Source organism: Balaenoptera borealis (assembly GCF_965194805.1).
Source record: "Balaenoptera borealis genome assembly, chromosome: 1".
NCBI classification, from domain to species: Eukaryota; Metazoa; Chordata; class Mammalia; order Artiodactyla; family Balaenopteridae; genus Balaenoptera; species Balaenoptera borealis.
In genome coordinates this window covers 61,786,670-61,809,689 of record NC_138860.1, presented here as the reverse complement: position 1 = coordinate 61,809,689, position 23,020 = coordinate 61,786,670, and the positions used below count along the sequence as shown (strand labels likewise).

General features: G+C 35.6%; 1 protein-coding gene across 2 annotated transcripts in view; it reads left to right on the top strand.

Moving 5' to 3' along the window:
• LOC309609441 (lymphotactin-like) overlaps positions 1-22,785 on the top strand; it is a 99,537-nt gene extending 76,752 nt beyond the window's left edge. The window contains exons 3-5 of one of the 2 annotated variants that reach the window (XM_082350943.1): positions 14,249-14,396; positions 16,246-16,360; positions 17,264-22,785. In XM_082350943.1, coding sequence (XP_082207069.1) covers positions 14,336-14,396; positions 16,246-16,360; positions 17,264-17,426 — 339 coding nt within the window. In that variant the 5' untranslated portion in view covers positions 14,249-14,335 and the 3' untranslated portion in view covers positions 17,427-22,785. Of the gene's footprint in view, positions 1-835; positions 14,397-16,245; positions 16,361-17,263 lie in introns of those variants that run through there. The other variant, XM_082350942.1, reaches the window with a different exon arrangement.
• The last annotated feature ends 235 nt before the right edge of the window (positions 22,786-23,020 follow it).

Here is a 23,020-nt window from a genome sequence, read left to right as displayed (position 1 = left end):
TTTCTCCTCATTGAATGGAAAAGAAAAGTCTTCTTCATTTTGATATTTGCTTCCTTGAACTTCCATACGTGCACTTTTTTTTTTGGTGGAAATACCAAAATACCTTCCAGAAATACCTAAAGTGCGCGTGTAACTTTGTCTAATTGTTTTCAATACATTCACTTCTAGGAACTGTTTACTAAAAGGGTTAGCATTTCCTCACACTAACTTTTTAAGCACAAATAAGCAAAGTTTACACATTTATTAAACTCCTTTCATGTCAGTTATGCAAATGTAATTGCCCCTAACAAATTTATTTTGACTATGTAAGACAAATCCAGATGCTGAATATCTAAAGACATGTTTTTTAAATGTTAGGACTATCAACTGATTCTACCAGTGGGAGGATGATTCCATCCTTGATTTTGATGGCAAACTCAGTAATTAATGGACCTTGCTATTCCATAGGAGATAAAAATACAAGGATTAAGTAAATTCCTAGAGCAGGGATAATATAAACGACATGAAGAAAAGAAGAAACAAGAACTAAAAAAGGGGCAGGCTCTGGGAGTGTAGATGTTAGTGCAGGTGTGGTGACTCATTTTTGTAGACTATTGATTGTGACCCAAAGGAAAATAATCACGGGCATCAAGAGAAGGAAAAGGTAAATAAACTTAGCTAAGTAGCAAAGGGGAGTATAAAACTTTTATAAGTATTATAGGGAAATTTGCAGGAACAGGTTTACATTTATGGCTTATTATGAAAGATATTAAAATACCATAAATATGAAACTGTATAATGCAATTACGTGTACAAATCACAACTTTTAAAAAGATGATGATCAACACTTTGAAAGTTTTAAAAGTTACTTGAGTAATGTCTTTTACAGAAAGGAACTAGATGGATTAGAGTTGTGTAGATTTCCCAGGTCACAATGCAGTTCATAATTAATTTTACTTTAATGTCTGTCCTGGTTGGAGGCAGTGAACTGCGAAGAGGATCAGCAGAAAAGGAGCCCCTGCAGGTGATGGGGGGAAGACTAGTGTGCAGGCATGCATCCACCACATGAACCTATCACTGCGTACTTTTTCCACGGGGGCTCTGTCTTGTGTAGTTGGAAAAGCAAAAACACAAATGCATTAATCTTTTTCCCCATATATATTACATTTTTTAAATTGGTGATGGTCTTTCTTCTGACTTCCACTGAGACCTGCCAAGAGCTATGACAGAATAGGCATGCTTCCTGGTGTTGCCCATAACTGCAATGTGCTTTTTAAGAGTATTCATAGCAGTTTTATTAATCAAAGCCCACAACTAGAAACAATCCAAATGTCCATCAGCAGGTGACTAGATAAATTGTTCTAAATCCATGCCATGAAATACTATTCAGCAATGAAATGAAATGAACTTCAGATGCATGGAACAATATAAATGAATCTTGAAAACACTATGCTGAGTAAAAGAAAGCAGACTCAAAAGATTACACACTGTATGCTTCCACTTATATAAAATTTAGAACAGGCAAACTAATCTACAGTGACAGAAAGCAGATCAGTATTTGCTTGGGCCCAGGGATGGAGAAGATTGAGTGGGAAAGGACGCAAAAGGTAATAGAAATGTTCTATATCTTGTGGTACTAGTTACAGAGGTGCATTCATTTCTCAAAATGCATTGAACTGTGTGCATCCATAAGTGTAATTTGTTTTCCCATTCATAAAAAGATAGTGGATTGGCTAGATCACTTTTAAGTTCTATCCTAGTCCCCATATACTTTAACCTTTTCCCTCTACATATATTTCATCATACTAGGATAATATCAGTGTAAAGTATAATAGTTTGCTCCAAGTTAAATTGAACAGGGCTTCTCTTTTTAGTTCTTAGAAGAAAGAAGAAAATTAGTTTCTATTCATTTAGTTAATCAATAAATGTTTATTGAGTTCCTACATTATAGGCACTGAGAATTCAAGACTGAAACAGTCTCAGCTCTTAGGACATTATATTCTAGTAGGGAGAGAAGAGCAATACACAGAATATACAAAGACGTGTCAAAGGTGATGATAAGAGTTATGAGTCCAAATAAAGCAGGTGACAAGAAATTTTAGGAGTGGGATGGTAACTGCTCTTTTATATGGAATATCCAGGCTAAGACTCTGATAAGACAACATTTGATCAATTTGTTTTTACAGTCAATTTTGGGGACCCACTCAGGTTCAATCTAGTATCATATGTTCTTTAAGTGAATGCATACATTGTCAGAATCCTTCTAGGTTCTGTGTATTGGTTATTGGCCCGTGGCACTAATATTAAATGTGTTGACTGAGGCTCTGACATTAAGGATTCAGGTTTTTTTCCTTCTGCTCTATCAGAAAAAAAATTGGAAAAATTTTCAGTAAAGAATAAAATTAAAAATTGTTTTGGTTAATCAGAGAGTTAGGTAATCCATAACACTCACATACAAATATTTCCACAATAAAGGTCTTATTGTATTTGTGACTGATCCTTTCACTGGGAAGATAGAAATGTCTTCCTGCTTGAGGTTAAAGGTGTCTAGTGACATACATCTTCCTCCTGGTATTTCAAATATGGGGAGGAGATCAGGTAAGGGAAACAGAGGGTCATAGGTTTGGCTGACTGCAAAAAATCAATCGTTAGTATTCATAAAAATAAAATCATAAACTCTGATAAAAACCACATTCCGCTCTTTGTCACCAACTTCTCTGACAGGTTTGGTTCTAGTTTCAGAGTCTTTGTGATGGTTTCAGTGTCTATCTTTTGATTGTAATCACTACCATTTATTGAGTTCCTCCTATGATCCAGACAAGTTATATGTTCCGTTTCTAATTCTGATGTCTGTGAGGTGAGGATGATCTTGATTCTCCTTCATGTAACACATCTTGTATCAACTGAACCAGGATCAGGATAAGATTGAATGATCTGCTTTTACAGCTCATGATTCCCATTCCAGTATGTGGTTTCTCAAGGAAAGGCTCCTTAGGATCGCTGCTGCCCATGGATGTTGGACCTCAGGTATATTTCTTTCCAGGCAGATTGAGTCTACCTGACATCCAGTTTAGGAAATCCATAAATGTTTGAATTCTGCACCACAAAATGCCGACTTCTGAAATAAAGGAAAACAAAACCAAAAATGACTCCTGTGCTTACTAATTTTAATTCCCGACAAAGTGATTGACTTGACATCATAGAGACTAAGCACACTTCTTCTTCCTAACCTAACCTTCCCTGGAGAGTTGGTTACTTTGACTGGATTGCCTGTCCAGCTTCCTTATTGATCTGTGAACAATGAACAATGTAAACAAGACTACGTTTAAGCAACTTCTGTACAGTGATCAACATGCAACATTTCCTCTGTCACCTTGATCTTGCTTGATCCTGTGGATCCCTGGCCCTGAGTAACACATTCCCATATAGTGGAGAGCAATAGTTTTTAACCTTTTGATAACCACAAACATTTTTAGAAAGTTCTTTGAGTCCTTTTTGGTGACTGTACCTTTTATCAAGGAACAAAGGTGAATACAAACCTACCTAATGACGAAGTGCCTGCCTGTTAGTGGCATATACTTTTATTAACAGAGAATAAATAAATTAAATAGCTAATAAATGACACAGGGGATTGAAATGTCAGAAGCTAGCTCTTACTGGATGTCTTCCTCACTCTGCCAGCCTGACCATGAACTTGATAACTTCCTAAGGGAATGCGCAAAAATGTTTTGGTTTACTTATTTAGTCTTTTTTTCTCTGTCTGCATGTTTTACATCATTGATAGTATATTAAACATAGCTTGGTTTCAATAATACCTACAAATCAGGGGGGACCCAGGGGTCAGCAAACTCTATAACGGCAAATATTTTAACCTTTGAAGACCAACTCACCAACTCTGCTGTTGCAGTGTGCAAGCATCCATAAAAAATGTAAGCAAGTGGGCATTGATGTGTTCTGATGAAAATTTATTTACAAAACATGAGGTGGGTGTATGTGCTATGCTACTAGTATAGACTTATTAACAGTATCTAATCATTTAGAGATAATATCTGTCCAGCATAGCTCATTAGAATTCACTAATTTAAAAAAATCCAGTGACTTAATTTATTAAATAAAATTTTACAGATTTGACTATAATTACTCAAAGTTCATGCCAGTGAAATAAATAGATATTTTCTATATAATTCTTGTTTTCAGGAGAAAAAAATTAATTCTCTTTGCACAGTATCTCAACGTAAGTTTATTAAAAAAAAATCCTGTAAAAGTTAAGCACTCATTGTTAGCAGTTTCTGAAAAAAAAGCATCAGTTATTGTTTTAATTGGTTACTGATTAAGACCTAATATTTTTTCTAAGCTGTGAGAAAAACAAGATGTACAATTACACATTTTATTGGAAAATAAGCAGAAACAGAGTAGTAATCATGGAGAAAACTGTCACAGAGTCAAGATTTCTCCCCAGGCTGGGTAATTCAACTGAAAAATGTATAATCCAATTGGATTTCCAAATAGCATCAAGTTCCATACCTGTGTTGAATTCACCATCAAAATATTTCCAACCTCTCTTGCTCTAGGACAGGCTCTAGTTTTGGAGAGTGACTATGTTTAGCACCCACTCCAATCACACCTGTTTTATTATGACCCTCCTAAGACAGATACCAACGCTCTGCATTAGTATCTCTAAAATACGTCTCCAGTTGGTTTAAGTCTTCTTTGAAAAATTGTTCTGTAAGTTAAAAATATTTAGGAAAATCTGGGTTAGCTGAATTTTACTGCAGGTCTTCTCAGAACCCTTAACATGGTGATATACACTGTGATTTAATAAAACACAAAATTTCCCAAACTACCTGGAAATGGACCCCTGTCTTCCTTTTTCACAGAATAACTTTCAAAACTAGTGTTTGGTATCATCTCACACCGGTCAGAATGGCCATTATCAAAAAATCTACAAACAATAAATGCAGGAGAGGGTGTGGAGAAAGGGGAACCCTTTTGCACCGTTGGTGGGAATGTAAATTGATACAGCCACTATGGAGGATAGTATGGAGGTTCCTTAAAAAACTGAAAATAGAATTACCATATGACCCAGCAATCCCCGTACTGGGCATATACCCTGAGAAAACCATAATTCAAAAAGGGTCATGTACCACAATGTTCGTTGCAGCTCTATTTACAATAGCCAGGACATGGAAGCAATCTAAGTGTCCATCGACAGATGAACAGATAAAGAAGATGTGGCACATATATACAATGGAATATTACTCAACCATAAAAAGAAACGAAACTGAGTTATCTGTAGTGAGGTGGATGGACCTAGAGTCTGTCATACAGAGTGATGTAAGTCAGAAAGAGAAAAACAAATCTGTATGCTAACACATATATATGGAATCTAAAAAAAAAAAAAAAGGTTATGAAGAACCTAGGGACAGGACAGGAATAAAAACACAGATGTAGAGAATGGACTTGAGGGCACAGGGAGAGGGAAGGGTAAGCTGGGATGAAGTGAGAGAATTTCATTGTTTCATTAGGTCCCATTTGTTTATTTTTGTTTTTATTTCCATTTCTCTAGGAGGTGGGTCAAAAAGGATCTTGCTGTGCTTTATGTCATAGAGTGTTCTGCCTATGCTTTCCTCTAAGAGTTTTATAGTGTCTGGTCTTACATTTAGGTCTTTAATCCATTTTGAGTTTATTTTTGTGTATGGTGTTAGGGAGTGTTCTAATTTCATTCTTTTACATGTTCTAATTTCATTCTTTTACATATAGCTGTCCAGTTTTTCCAGGACCACTTTTTGAAGAGACTGTCTTTTCTCCATTGTATATTCATGCCTCCTTTATCAAAGATAAGGTGACCATATGTGTGGGGATTTATCTCTGGGCTTTCTATCCTGTTCTCTTGATCTATATTTCTGTTTTTGTGCCAGTACCATACTGTCTTGATTACTGTAGCTTTATAGTATAGTCTGAAGTCAGGGAGCCTGATTCCTCCAGCTCCGTTTTTCTTTCTCAAGATTGCTTTGGCTATTCGGGGTCTTTTGTGTTTTCCTACAAATTGAGAAATTTTTTGTTCTAGTTCTGTGAAAAATGCCATTGGTAGTTTGACAGGGATTGCATTGAATCTGTAGATTGCTTTGGGTAGTATAGTCATTTTCACAATGTTGATTCTTCCAATCCAAGAACATGGTGTATCTCTCCATCTGTTTGTATCATCTTTAATTTCTTTCATCTTATAGTTTTCTGCATACAGGTTTTTTGTCTCCTTAGGTAGGTTTATTCCTAGGTATTTTGTTGCAATGGTAAATGGGAGTGTTTCCTTAATTCCTCTTTCAGATTTTTCATCATTACTGTATAGGAATGCAAGAAATTTCTGTGCATTACTTTTGTATCCTGCTACTTTACCAAATTCATTGATTAGCTCTAGTAGTTTTCTGGTAACATCTTTAGGATTCTCTATGTATAGTATCATGTCATCTGCAAACAGTGACAGTTTTACTTCTTCTTTTTCAATTTGGATTCCTTTTATTTCTTTTTTGTCTCTGATTGCTGTGGCTAAAACTTCCAAAACTATGTTGAATAATAGTGGTGAGAGTGGGCAACCTTGTTTTGTTCCTGATCTTAGTGGAAATGGTTTCAGTTTTTCACCATTGAGAACAAGAACATGGCTATCCTTGTTGCTGTGTGGTCTGGGGTTTAGAAAGGAAATAACCTAGAGACTATCAATAGGGAATTGTAAGTGCATCAGAGAATATCTGACAGCATAGGGCACTGCTTAAAAGCTTAGGCTTTGGAATCTGGCAGATCTGAGTTTGAATCTTCACTCTGTTATCACTAAGCTTTGGGATTGTGTGTGGATTACTTAACTTCTCCTAGCCTCAATTTTCTCATCTATAAAGTATAGATAATAATTCTACTTAATTTATAATATTGTTATTCATAAATGAGTTAATGCCCTTGAGTCCTTAGCACAAAGCCTCTCACATTGCAAATGTACAGTAAACCTACAGCCATTGAACGCTGTAAAAAGACTGTGAAGTGATATATGTGTAGGCATATTTACCTGAGAGATGTTTGGAAGAAGGTACATCAATAATGGTTAAATGGTTATCTCTGGGTAGTGGGATTTGGGTGAATTTTTCTTAAAAATTTTTTTCTATAGTGTTTGACTTTTTTTGCAATAATCATACTGTTTTTATCAAAAAAATGACAATGCTATTTTAAATTAGGGAAAAAACTAAGTACAATATAAGAAAAATATACTGCAATTATGTTTCAAAGAAAATAGTTGTAGTAATCTTTCTTTTATTTTTGTCCTTTTAAAAATGGAACCTTAGGAGAATGAAATCTTGCAATTTCCAACCACATGGATGGACCTAGAGAGAATTATCCAAAGTGAAATAAGTCAGACAGAGAAAGACAAATAGTGTATAATTTCACTTATATGTGGAATCTAAAAAAAAAGCAAATGAACAAGCATAACTAAACAGAAACAGAGATAGATGCACAGAAAATAACAGGTGGGTTTCAGAGGGAAGGGGGGTGAGAGGAGAAGAGAAATAAGTGTGGGAAACTAAGAGGTACAGACTTTCAGTGACAAAGTAAATGAGTCAGTTATGAAACATACAGTGTGGGGAATTTGGTCAATAATTTTGTACTGTCTTTGTATGGTGACAACTAGACTTATCAGGGTGACCATTTTGAAATGTATAAAAATATTGAATCGCTATGTTGTGTACAAGGAACTAATATAGTTTTTTAGGTCAATTATACTTCAAAAACAAACAAGCCAACAAACAAACAGAAAAAACAGAGGATTGGATTTGTCGTTACCAGATGCGGTGGGAGGGGAGAGGGGAGATTGGAGGAAAGTAGTTGAAAGATACAAACTTCCAGCTGTAAGGTAAATAAGTACTAGTGATTAATGCACAATGTGACAAATATAATGAACACTGCTGTTTGTTATATATGAAAGCTGTTAAGAGAGTAAATCCTAATGGTTCTCATAACAGGAAAAATAATTTTTTCTATTTCTTTAATGTTGCATCTATATGAGATGATGGATGTGTAATAATTATTTCAGGATGTAGGTAGATCAAATCATTATTCTGTACACCTTAGACTTATGCAGTACTGCATGTTAATTATATTTTAATGAAAATGTGAGAAAAAATAGAAAGGAAATGGTAGAAGAATAATAAACTTGTTTACTAGGGATAAAAATAACCAGAACCGTAGGTGCACAATTGGATTAATCACAGCTGTATGGCTGAGGCAGGGCATGCTAGACCTTAACTGCTCTTCTTTCCAAACACAGATCTAGATCACATTTCCCCGATGCACCCTATTCTTCCCCTCTGTCCTTGCTTCTAGGATGGGACCAGATAACTCATTCTTACCAGTGAAATGCGACCAAAGAAAAAGTGTCAGTTTCAGATCAAAGTAGTTAAGAGTAGGTGTGCTTTTTCGTGTTGTTTCATTTCCTTTATGAAGCTGGAAGAAAAGGACTCCCAGGCTGTAAGGGATAGTTTTGCTCAAAGGTACAAGCAGACTAGATTCCTGAGTCACATTTTGGAGAAGCGCCCTTAAGAAAGACAACCTGCTAGGAACTTCTGCATTGACTTTTGTGTGAGTGAATGGTAAACTATTTTTTCTTTTTTTGGTGTTATGCCAGTGAGAGTTTTGTTTGCTTGTTACAGCAGTTAGTCCAATCTGAGTTATGGAATTATAGGTTATCATCATTGGTCTACATATGACCTTCTTTTATACAATTAATTAAGTTGTGTAATGTTCCACTAGTAACCTACCTCCAACTTAACATTCAAATAACTTGAGCATTTCAAATAACTCCTATCTATGTGCTCCTTCCTTTTGATATTCTCTAAGTATATATCTAGGAGTGGAATTTCTGGAGCTTCAGGGTATGCAAATGTGTAGCTTTACACAATGATGCCAAACTGCTATTCAAAGTGTTGTACCAATTTCTAATGCCATGAGTAATTCATGTTGCTCCATATCTCTGCCATCACAGTAGTACTATCAGACTTAATTTGGCCATTTGAATGGGAATAAAGTGGGGTCACACTGTGGCTTGATTTACATTTTCATGATCACCAGTGAACTTAAGCCAAGACACTTCTGAAGAAAAAGATTAAGGAAAGGGGGTTTGCCCTACTAGAAATTAAGGTTAAATTATAAGTCTATAGTAATTAAATAGTAATAGAATTGTATGAGTCAAGGATAGACAGATTTACCAATGGAACAGAGAATTTGAAAGAGATGCGCATGTATGTGGAACTTTAATATGTGACAGGTAGTGTGGGAAAAGGAAGAACTATTCAAAACCAGAGCTAGAAAATTCAGTTATTTAAAGAGGAAAAAAACGCATTTGGATCTCTATGTCACACTACAGGCAGAAATAACCACTAGAAATGTTAAAAATTTAAGTGTCAAATACATGACTTTAAAACTTTCAGTGGAGTAAGTTTTGTTGACTTTGGGGAAGAAAATAATTTATTAAAGCACAAACGTACTAACCATAGAATAAAATATAGATAAATTTGATTACATTGGTATTAATATTTTTTTGCCCATTAGAGACATCATAAAGGAAGTGAAAAGGTAAGCTACCAACTGAGAGAAAATATTTGCAACACTTATAAAAGACAAAGAAGTAGTATGGAAATACATAACGAAATCATACACATCAATAAGAAAATGACAAATTATCCAATAGAAAAATGGAATATTATACAAACATGCATTCTACAGAAGAAGAAATTTTTATGTGAATTACATATTACATATGATAAAATATGAATTAATTTTCTTTTCAGATGAATCAAAATATTCAAACCATACAGTAAAAAGAAAAGAGAAAATATATTGAGTTTTCTTGCTTTCACCCTTCATGCTTATACCTTCTTCTGTTAAAAAGCAATGTTTTCCTTCAAAAAAGGATTCTACAATTCCACTCTGTGGTCAATCATATATAAATGGTACTGATCTTCCAGAGTACTAGACTTTGCGGGTACAAATGTTTTATGTGTGCTTATGCCTTCTTACACACTCATACACTTATGCATTCTTATACATTTACATTTAGTATGGATATATTAACTCAGCACTTTCTTTGTGCAAGGCATTGACCTAGACTCTGAGGAAATGAAAAAGACAAACAAACAATTCCAGGAAAATGATGGATAATAAAAAAGTAAATTATTGTTATATTAGAAGGTGCTAGGTACTATGAACGAAAGTAGAGCAGCAAAGAGAAATCAAGTGATACCAGAATTGGTATGTGTGTGCACTTTTAAATTGGGGGGTCAAGGAAAGCCACAATGAGAAAACACTATCTGAGTAAAAGATTAAAGGGAGTAAGGGACTGAGGCATGCTTATGTCTGAGGGAAGAAAATAGCAGGTGAAGTAAACAGAAGGTGAAAAGACTTGAAGGCAGGAGGATGCTGACATGCCTGAGAAACAACAGGGAGGTGATTGTGACTGCAGTGGAGAAAGAAGAGGGGGAAGAGTAGCAGGAGATGATGTCAGAGAGTAAATGGGAGATGAGAACATAGGTCATGGAGGTACTTGTAAACCCTTGTAAAGACTGTATATATTTACAGTCTTTGCATTCTAGACAAATAACATTCTTTGTCACTTTGTTATGGTTTTTGACCTAAGTCTATTTTGTCTAAATATAAGTATAGCTAGCCCTGCTCCCTTTTGGTTTCCATTTTCATGGGATATCTTCTTCCATCCCTTTACTCTGAGCTGATGTGTGTCCTTAACGATGAAGTGAGTCTCTGTAGGCAGTATGTACTTACGTCTTTTTTAAAAACCCACTTAGTCACTTTAGGCCTTTTAATTGGAGAATTTAATCCATTTACAGTTAAAGTAATTATTGATAATTAAGGACTTACTGATACCATCTCAATTGTTTTCTAGTTATTTTGTAGTCCCCTTGTTTCTTTTTTCCTCTGTTGCTGAATTTATTTGTGAATTGATGATTTTCTATAGTAATATGTTTTGATCCCTGTCTCTTTTCTTCTGTATATATACTGTTTTTGTTTTGTGGTTATCGTTAGGCTTACATAAACATCTGACAAATATAGCAGCCTACTATATCAACATAACGTTGTGTGCATGCAAAAACTCTATCCATTTTAATCCCCACTCCATTTTATGTTTTTGATGCCTTAATTTTCCTTTTTTATATTGTGTATCATTAACAAATTATGGTAGCTATATTAATTTTTAATACTTTTGCCCTTTAACCTTTACTCTAGGGTCAAGTGATTAACATAGAGCAAAGCATCTAAATATATTAAACAATACTTAGAAAAAAAAAAGACTTTGCTGTTCACTCATGAAAATGTTCTCCATTGAAGGATTTTTGAACAGAGAAGTAACATATTACTTACATTTTGAAATGATTACCTTTGTCAGGGTGGTAAATTGACCAAAAGAAAATAAGGGAGGAATTAGGAAAATCAGTTAGGAGGCTGTTGCATGAATCTGCTAATCCAGGTGAGAAATGAGGGTGGCTTGGAGTTGGGTCTCTTGGGGTGATGAAAATGGTTTAGATTGTATTTTGAAGACAGAGAGAAAACAGTATTTTCTGACAGATTGGGTGTGGCATGTAAGAGAAAGAGAGGAGTCAAGGATGAGAAAAATTTGTTCTAATATCTTTCAACTGGTTGTCAATCAACGTCCACATTAGCAGATTATGCCCATTTTGCAATAGGTTTCTACTTTTTTGTTGGTTACTTATTTCTTCTCCATTAGAGACTGCAGTGCATGCTTTGAACAATTGAAATGAATAATTCATTCTCAGAGTTTAAGAAATTCCATTTCAATATGCTAAGTAAAAATTCAGCCATTGGTCAGTTTGTCTATTTGACTATAAACATGAGAGGAAGACATAGGCACAGTCTTCTGGTTTTATGTTTTTAGATGTTCATCCTTTACTTAATGTACAATACTATAATGTTGGTCTTTTGAAAAGAATTCATTTATTCAAAAATCATTTGGTGAGCGTCCACTATATAGCAAACATTTTGCTAGTGCCAGAGACCCAGACAGCACTGAGGCAAATACCTGCTCTCAAGGACCTTGCCATCTAGTGGGAGATGAAGAAATGTAATTGAGTAGGAGAATAAAATGAGATTAGTGATAGAACAGTGGTGGCTAGAAAGTTCCAAGAGGTCATTGAAGATGGCACAAGTTAATTGTATCTAGAGAATTCAGAAAAACTTGTAGAAAGAGGAGGAGTTTACAAATAATTATGTAGGGAGCTGGGATAAGCATTCCAGAAAACGGAAGCCATATATTGGGAGTAGAAGAGAGGATGGCCCATTTGGTTGACTGCACAGACATTTATTAAGGCTAGATGTTTTGGAGCATGTGCATGAGTGGTGGAAAATGAGTCTTAAAAGAAGCAGTGTTATATCTTGAACACCTTTATATATGACAATGAATGAATCCTGTAGGCAATGGGAAGTAGCAAAGAGGTTCTCAGCAGGAAAACAACCTGATTAGATCAAGACTTTAGAATGATTACTCTGGCAATGCTGTGGAAAATAGATTGGAAACAGAGGAGACCCAAGCCTGGGGAATCAGTTGGTATACTGCAGTAGTCCTAACAAGTGATGGGGTGATGGGGTCTTGCCTTGAGCAGTGTGGAGAGAGAGGAGAAGACATACAGAAGAGCTACTTTGAAGGTATACTTAGTCCAGCTTGGTTGAGAACAACATATGGGTGGCTAGCAATGAGTCTAAGATGACCCAAGTAATCTGTATTTGGAAATTGAATAGTAGATAACACATTATTCGATGTCAAAGAGTAATAGGAGGAGAAGCATTCTGAGTAGAAAGATGTGTTCAAAGTTTAAGAAATGACAGTGTAGCCAGGTGGAGATAACTAAAAAGCTATTTGAATTTCTGAGTAAAATCTGGGTGGAAAATTAAATGCCATTAATGAAAAGTATGTTAGAGGTTAACCTATAATTTTTATAGAAGCATAGGAATTAGTTTTCATATCCCTAAGAGTGATGGCAAAAACTTTTAGCTATACATATATTTAATCAGAATGTTATTTTCATATCCCTGAATGGTAATGACAAAACCTTTAATTAATAAATGCATTTTATAGATACTTATGTTAAATAAAACAAGACAAAACCAACAACAACAAATTGAGTGCCAGATAGGTTGTATTGTAGTCAATACATTGAAACCCTGCTGGAAGCATTGCAAATGGAAATTACATTTTGGGAAGTATAGATGTCAATATGTAGCAAGAGTTATAAAGATGATCATATGATTTTGCCTAGTAATCTTACGTCTGGTGATTGAAAGCAAAAGATTCAGTGTAATTAATAAAAATTTACCTTACAGATGTGGTCTATATAACAATAAGTTATAAGGGAATGGTTTAAGTGCCTGTGTATGTGTTTATTTAGAGTAGAAACATGAAGACTATGAAGAAACATGGCAGCATATATACATAGATGTAAAAATAGTCTTTATAATTGTCTCAACTCTGCAAACATATATATACAGATAGATACTCATTGAAAAACATTAAAAATGAAAACAGTCAGAATGGTAAGATTATAGATAATTTCCTTTTTCTTTTTCCAAAATAACGTTTTTCTCAGGACAACTTTTCAAAATCTTTTAAAAATGTATGTATTAAATTAAAATAAGGCAAACCCGTGCAGATAGACAGGCTCCAATCATCATTATTGAAATGTTTCTTGGGTGTGTGGGGAGGCTGGTGTAAAGAAAAGGGATCACCTGAATGAGGGCAGAGGAGAGAAAGAAGAAGATTAAGGCAGAGGAGTGAGGAGCTCAGGGAAGCCACAGCATCCCTTCACCTCCCTAAGGCGTCACTGGGCTTAGGATCCACAGTGGTGGAAGCCTCATGTCACAGCTGATGTTACATGAGGCAGGAGGGGGAGATGGACCACAGTGACCACCCACCTTGTTTCCTTTACACTGTCCCTGTGCTGGGCCATGACACTGGCATGGCCTTGGGGCATGTGTGCAGTGGAAGGTTTGAATTTAGACTGGTGGCAGGAGATGAGACAACTATGTTTCTTTTGTGCACATATTTGGTTTCACGGACACATTAACCACAGGAGGAGGAGAAAAGGCCACAAGGTGTTGGGTTAGTATGAGTGGGGACAAAGGAACTTTTTTTTTCAACCAAAGAAAGCATCAGTATTGCAAAGACTTTCCGTGATTCCACACCCATCTCGAAAGCCCCCTCTCACCACAGGAAGTGCGCTGATCACTGGAGGAATAAAAGAGACTGAAAGGATCAGTTCCTCAGCCTCTCGCTGCACAGCTCAGCAGGACTTCAGCCATGAGACTTCTCATTCTGGCTTTCCTCGGGATCTGCTGTCTCGCTGCATACACTGTGGAAGGTAAGTCAAAATCTTATTTATGAGATAAGCAGCATCTACATATGCAGGCAGTGGCCACACATTTTGGTTTTGACTCAGGCTTTGACTGGAGTATACTTTCTCCGAGCTAAGCCTCAGGCTTCCCATGTGCAAAATGGGAATAATTTGACTCTAGGAGACTTTGTAGATTTTGAAGATAAAACTTGGTTACAATCTGGGCTCCTATTTTTCACAACTGGGTGATTTGGGGTAAATTTCTTCACCTCTCTGTGCCTATGGTTACTTATCTATAAGAAGAATGTAATAACTGATACGCTTACCCGGGATTAAAATGAAATAAATCTTATGATCACTTATCAGGTTTCCACACAAGTCCTAATTTCTTGATTAATGTTAGCTGTGGAATGGTGATGACGACTTTGAAGCTTTTGCCTATTTAGTACTGTTCTTGAAAATTCTCCAAATTTTGAGAGTTCACAATGCGGGAATGAGCTAGAGGGTGTATGTTCTGAAGGAAATCAATGTTTTCTATTAAAACAAAAATGACTGGTAGCTCATACCTTCATACCCAGGAAACCAATATTACCTTTAAGTGTGTAGGAGATTCTATTATTACTGCTATGAATGTTGTTCCCACTGATGATCAATTTCTTGAGTTTATAAGAGACCATAAGTGCTAACAAATATCAATGTCTTATATACAATCAAATAAACCTACAAGACACACCCAGATGAGACTTAACTACACTGAGACTTACCTGAGCATTCTACACATATTTCTTAAAGGATCATTTTTTCCCAGCTGGTTGGAGTGTATTTCTCCTTGCGGCTCTGGCAACAAAAGAGAATATACTTTGGGTATAATTATTGTTTCAGTTAGCTCTCCTTTCAACCTCCTAATCCATAAACTTGTTACTTAGACTAGAATATCTGAACCTGATCATGGATGCCAAGGGTGTCTGTAAATAAAGATGGCAATGTCTGGAACTCCCTGAAATTGTGTCCCAAATAAAAAAATATTGCTGAAACAAAAAGTTTAAGACAAATGTTGTCTTAACCATGGCTTGCTGGCATTTTTCTGAGACAATATTCTGCCATTTGGTGGAAACCCATGTATGGGTAGGGGAAAGAAGACTGAGGAAGACTGTAGACACTTGGGTATTTCCCTCTTTCACTGGGTTCAGAGATAGTTCAGCATTAAAAATAAATTGGCAAAAAATTAAAAATAAATAAATAAATAAATAGGCAAATGTAGAGGGTTAAGAATGTACAGGCTGGATATTGTGTGATGGAGAGAAGGAGAGGTGAAGAGCAATGTTAGTGAATACCTTCTGCTCAGTTTCATGTTTATAGAAAGACTTCTGATATCAGCAACACCGTAGCTCAAACTTTGTCATCATCAGCTATTATTTTAGATGCTGTTTTGCTGAATATTTCTCTGAGAAATAATCTCTGAGAATATTTGCTTCCTTGAGAAGCAAATACCAGCCTCTTCAACTTAGGAGGAAATCAGCACTTAGAAACCCTTTTTAGATTTTAGAAAACCCTTACTATTATTAACTCTTCCAAGTTATTTTCCCTTCCCGAATGTAAGATGTTCTCTACACTTAAAAAGTTTATTCCCCTGGACCATTTCTATTGAGGATGAGTACTTTATGAACTACTTCTTTTACATAATTTACATTTTACCATTTAAAATGAGAATGCCTTTATGTATTCAGTCAAAAATGAGCTACCTCTCCCATATTTAGTGTTCCTTTCCCAAATTATTCTTTATCATGTCACTCTTTGTTGTTTTATTTATAGCATTCTAACATTTATAGTATTAGAAATTATATTTTATTTTTATTTGCATGGTTTTCTTTGCTAGGTGTGGGGAGTGAAGTTCTAGAAAAGACCATCTGTGTGAGTCTGACTACCCAGCGACTGCCAATTAAAAACATCAAGACCTACACCATCAAGGAGGGCTCCATGAAAGCAGTGATGTGAGTTTCTCTCTCCCAAATATGATCTTGATGGAACACAGTATATAGAAATGCTGCCCTCCTCAGGAAAAATGTCAACAAGGAGGAAAACCTCAATGTAGCCAATAGTCCTTTTGTTTTTCCATATTAACCATGCCTTTATGTAGTCCCAAACAATGTTTATGATAAAAAATTGGCAACCAAGTGAAGAATATCACCCTCCTTTCTGCTTTATCTTAGCAGAAGAATCTAACTGGGAACTAGATGAATAATATACTCAGTCCTGAGGGTCAGGTTTAGAGCGGGATGGTTCAGATCAGGATTTGACCATAGAGACACACTGGTGTGGGATGCCTCCATTCCTATCCTTCCCCTTCCCTGCCTTTCTCTGCCCTTATGGTGTGCTGGAGTAGAGTGCCATATTTTATCAGTTGCCATATCTCAAGGAATAGTGTCAACAACTAGCCTACATGGTACTGTTCTCTTCCCAGGATCTCATCTTCAGAATAGCAACTCTTCCCAACACACAATTGCAACTTTATCTCCCAAAATATGATAAACAAATCACCTTTTGTCCAGAAAATAAGATGAGTGTGTTTAAATTTGAAAAAGAAGATGATATGTAATAATTGGACTAGATGGCCTCAAATGTCCAGTTTAATTACATCACCTGGTAGCAATGATGAGAAAAGGAGCCTGCAGTTTATGCTGAACCAGGGATCTGGGTATTACCTGGAGCTATTTCTCCTTTATGGGAAAATAGATTGCAGAGGAAAGATTTTCATTTATATTCTCCTGAATCTGAAAGACTGTTTTGTCCAGTCATTTCTGCACAAGATCTCTTATATATGATCTGATCTTAACTTCTGGTTCCAAGACTTTGAGGATGTGACTAACTTTGTCTATCTTTTCTTTGCATTGCAGATTTATTACCAGACGTGGCCTTAAAGTCTGTGCTGATCCACAAGTTGAATGGGTGAAAAAAGCAGTCCGAACAATAGACAAGTCCAGCAGGAGAAATGTGAGCCAGACCAAGCCTACAGGAGCCCAACAACCCAACAATACAGCTGTGACCCTGACTGCGTAGTGACCCTCTGGCATCTTGTCCCCTCACTAGCCAGCCAGCTCATTTCCCTTTAAAGCTCATGGACTAATTACATTATATTCACCTTTTATAAAAGTGCTGCATGAATCAAATTATTTTTTTAATATTTTTTAATGTCTTTCATATTCATTTAGATGCTGTAATTAATACATATTTATTATTAAGAACGGTCCCAAAGTTTATTCATTACATATTGGGAAAAGTAATACATCATTTGTGTTCCATTTCTGTCTTAACTGTACCTCCTTTTGATGATAGCCATGATGGGAGAGATTTTGGTCAGTGTTCATTAGAGATGAAAGCTATATTCATCATTTTTAGGTTCTAGCACAAAATGGTTCTCTACACATGAGTTATAGGTGACAACTGTGACAATGACAATTTAAAATCTATTTCAACCTGTCTTCATAATGGAGTTCTATTTTTATGGAATAAAGGAGAAAATGATTCAACCGCTATTGGGGCCCCATTCTGAGGGTTCACTACTCAAAAAGTGGCTTCATTCAAGTTTGATCTGGAGCAAATTCTCATACCTCTGTGTCCCATTTGATCTCCTGTAAAAGAAAGAAAAAAAATATATAACTTGTGAGTTCTTTCATTTGCCAAAGTAGCAAAGATTAGACTTTTGATGAAAAGATACTTTATTCAAACAAAAATCAGTTCTCCTCAAACTGGGCAATGATCTCACTGCGTTTCTGTGATTTCCATAATTGTCACTACTCTAGTTATCATACAAGTCATGCTTTTTTGTTTTGCCAATAAGGTTTTAACATTCCAAACACTGTCACCTGGAACATTCTTTGAATGTGTTCATGATTTGCAGTAACGTTTTAATTAACGTTACTTCACCTGGTCACTTAGCACCCCAGACTCATGCCCTCCTGTTCTTATTAAGTTGCTAATTTGATTCATATTTATGACTCTACTATCCAAGTAGCTGATGATGTATACATCCACTCTATCTGACTTTAAATAGTTAAGAGCTGATCAGACCTAGATAGTTTCAAGGGAAGAGAAAGGACTGTTTTACTAGTCATAAGTGGACAATCAGCAATGTCAAGTATTTTCAGAGGGTAACTGAGGGCAGCTTGTTGGAATCAGCTTACTTCTAGTCATCCAACTAGTGAACCAGAGAGGAAATGATTAACACAGTGCCTCCTAGCAAAGGGTGGTGTCATCTGTCCTTTCTCATTGATATTTGCCTACAATAATGTTCAAAGCTGGTCTTAAATGAAACACTAAGAAGAAAACACTTGTTTTATGAGGGGTGAAACCTAGCAAAGTCACAGAAGATGAAAGGCAAATTTCCTGACTGAACATGTACTTGCATTTCCCAAATGTCTTCCAAACTCTAGAGGTTTTCAAAAGATAATAATAATATATGTGGAAGAATGTAGGTATACACATCTTGTTATCACATTATCTAAGGGAGCTAGGTAAGGCTAAGAGGTTTCAACCAAATAGTGCACATAACTTTTAACTAACTGATTGGATGCTTTGAATCACTTAGGTAAGACCTGAGTCTACTAACAATAACCCTGTGGTTTTTTGGACTTCAATTCAATTCAATGAAATAATCTAAGAAGGAGAAATCTTACAATATTAATTTGTATTTTACAAATTTTGACTGCAACCCCTCTTTTGTGCTTCTGTGGCATCTTATACTTAACTTTAACCTAAATCTTACCAATTTATATTGAAATTACTCCTTTGCCTGTCTGTGCTTCCCTCACCCCAATCCTGTATTTAGACTGGAAGCTGCTTGTGTGAATTATGACACCAGGTCCCCTTGCCTAGCATAGAATGGTGGGAGGGGGTCAATTAATATTTTTGGGATGAATAACAAATTACATTATATCCTTCATTCTATACTTTCATATTTCTAAAATTATGTATAACACAAAATAAACTTTATTAACAGGAGGTTCAATTCAGCAAATAGTTTTGAGTACTTGTTATAAGACAGGCAGCTTGTTAAGCTTAGTATATGTCAAGATAATTAAAACACCACTTCTGTTCTCCAGGAACTCACAGCCCAGCAGATGACACTATGATGTAAGAAAACCAATTGCAGTACAGGATTTGAAATAGGTAATAATATGGACATGATAAAGAAATAGAAATAACAGAGAGAAGGGAAGAATTATACTAAGAACGTTCTCTAAAATTTTTCTGAATTTATATATAAGTATGCGTTACCATTATTAAATAGGAAATGAAAGATGCATCCTTAGCTAGTTTGAAGAAAGATGTTGTCACATATTTCTCTCTTCACTAGGAAATTCTTCCACTGTGATTGTAATACTTGTAGAGTATTATATTTGTTCATAGATATTAGATGTAACAATACAGCGAGTCTAAAACTGTCACTGAAATTTAAATGGTAAGAAAACTGAGCCACAGAGAGATTGATTGTCTTGGCTAAGAGCACACAGTTATTAAGAAACTGAGCCTGATCTCAGATAGTGACTTTCTGTGATATCTCAGCCTCAGGAAAGAGAGTGGTAATGTACAACTCTTCTTAGAGTGGGTATGATGGGAGAAGGGATAATCTTTTCAGCAAATAGTTCTGGAACAACTGGGTATCCACAAGCAAAAAAAAAAAAAAAAATCTAGACACAGACCTTACACATTTCAAGAAAAATTAACTCAAAATGTATCATATGCCAAGTGTAAAACACAAAATTATTAAACATCTAGAACATGACATAGGAGAAAATCTAGATGCCCTTGTGTTTGGAGATGATTTTTGTTTTAGGTATGAAACCAAAGGTCTGCCCCTTAAGAGAAAAAATTAAGTTGGAGCTCATTAAAATTATAAACTTCTGTTCTGTGAAAGACTGTCAAGAGAAGGAGAAGATAAGCCACAGGTTAGGAGAAAATATTTTCAAAAGACATATCTGATAAAGGACTGTTATCCAAAGCATGCATAGAACTCTTAGAACTCAACAATAAGAAAACAAACAACTTGACTAAATAACCCAGGCAAAAGATTTTAACAAATACCTCACCAAAGGAGATATACAAATGGAAAATAAACATAGGAAAAGATGCTCAACATCATACCTCATCAGGAAATTGCAAATTAAAATAATAATGACATACCACTACACACCTATTACAATGGTAAAGATTGAAAACACTAACAACACCAAATTAAGGCAAGGATGTGGAGCAACAGGAATTCTCATTCGTTATTGGTGGGAATGCAAAGTGGCACAGCCACTTATGAATAGTTTGGTTGCAGTTCCTTACAAAGCTAAACATAGTCTTGCCATATGATCTATCAGTTGCTATCCTTGGAATGTGCCCAAATGAGTTTGAAAACATATGCTCACACACAACCTACATATGGATGTTTTAATAGCTTTTTTTCAAAATTGCCAAAACTTGGAAGCAACCAAGATGTCCTTCGACAGGTGACTGGATAAATAAACTGTACTGCACCCATACAATGAAATATTATTCAGTAGTAAAGAGAAATGAGCGATCAAGTCACAAAAGACATGGAAGGAACTTAAAAATATACTATTAAGAGCAAGAAGTCAATGTGAAAAGACTACATAATATATGATTTTAATTATACGGCATTTTGGAAAAGGCAAACTATGGAGGCAGTAAAGAGTGGTGGTTTCCAGAAATTTAGACTGAGGGAGGGATGAATAGGTGGAGCACAAGTGAGTTTTGGGGTAGTAAAACTATTCTGTATGAAGCTGTAAATGTTGGGTACTTTTGTGGAAACCCATAGAATGTACAACACAAAGAGTGTGTCTTAATGGAAACTGTGGACTTTGGGTGATGATGTGTCAATGTAGGTTCATCAGTGGAACAAATGGACCCCTCTGGTGTGGGGTGATGATAGTGGGGAGGCTATATATGTGTGTGGAGCAAGGGGATATATGGGGACTCTGTACTTTCTGCTCAATTTTGCTATGAAACTAAAACTGACCTTAAAAATAAAGTCAGTTAATTAAAAACAAACAAACTCTGTGGTTTTTGTCCACAGTCATAAAATTCTCCCAACACATGGATTCCATGTGGAGCATTCTATCTGCATATTAATCTCTTCCAAATCCAAACTTGTAGCGGTAGTTTGATTGGTTCAGTCTAAGCCATATGACAATGACAAGTTGGAGATGGACTCAGGACTCTACGTTGGGAGAAAGGACTATGATATGGGAATGTCCATAGACATAGGAAGTCATATTGCCACCATTCTGGCAAATACCCACTGCAGACACCAATGTGGAAAGGGAAAAACCCAACATTAATATATTTCAACAACTATCTCCATTATAGGCATAACACCTGAATAATTAATTCACTCTCTTCTCCCCATTGAATAGAAAAAAAAGTCTTCTTCATTTTGATATTTGCTTCCTTGAATTTCTATATGTGCACCGTTTTTTTCTTTTCTTTCTTTTTTTTTTTTTTTTGGTGGAGATATCCCTGCCAGAAATACCTAAAGTGCACGTGTAATTTTTTCTACCTTCTTTCAATACATTCATACATTCACTTCTAGAAACTGTTTAATAAAAGTGTTAGCATTTCCTCACACTAACAGTTTAGGCACGAAATACGTGAAGCTTACACATTTATTAAACTCCTTTCATGTCAGTTATGCAAATGTAATTGCCCCCAACAAATTTATTTTGACTATGTAAGAAAAATCCAGATGCTGAATACCTAAAGATTTATTTTTTAAATGTTAGGACTATCAACTGATTCTAACAGTGGGAGGATGATTCCATCTTTGGTTTTGTTGGTAAACTGAGAAATTAATGGGCTTTATTCCAATAGGAGATAATAATACAAGGATTAAGTAAATTCCTACAGCAGGGATAATATAAGTGACATGAAGAAAGAAAGAAGAAACAAGAACTAAAAAAAAAGGGAGGCTCTGGGAGTGTAGAGATTGGTGCAAATATGGTGACTCATTTTTGTAGACTATTGATTGTGACCCAAAGAAAAATAATCATGGTCATAAAGAGAAGGAAAAGGTAAGTTGTAAACTCAGCTAAGCAGCAAAGGGGAGTATAAAACTTTTATAGGTACTTGAGGGAAATTTTCGGGAACAGCTTTACATTTATGGCTTATTATGGAACATATTAAAATACCATAAGTAAGAAAATGTATAATGAAATTAGGGGTACTAATCACAACTTTTAAAAAGAATATGATGATCAACACTTTGAATTTTTTAAAAGTTACTTGAGTAATGTCATTTACAGAAAGAAGGGAAGTAGATGAGTTAGAATTGTGTGTATTCCCCAGGTCAAAATGCAGTTCATACTTAATTTTACTTTAATGTCTGTCCTGGTTGGAGGCAGTGAACTGCGAAGAGGATCAGCAGAAAAGGAGCCCCTGCAGGTGATGGGGTGAAGACTAGTGTGCAAGCATGCATCCACCACATGAACCTATCACTGCACACTTTTTCCATGGGGGTTCTGTCTTGTGTAGTTGGAAAAGCAAACAAAGAAATGCATTAATCATTCTCCCCCATATAGATCACATTTTTGAAAAAATGATTCATGTTTGTCAATTTCATCTCTTTATTCTTTTATTTTTTAAAATTT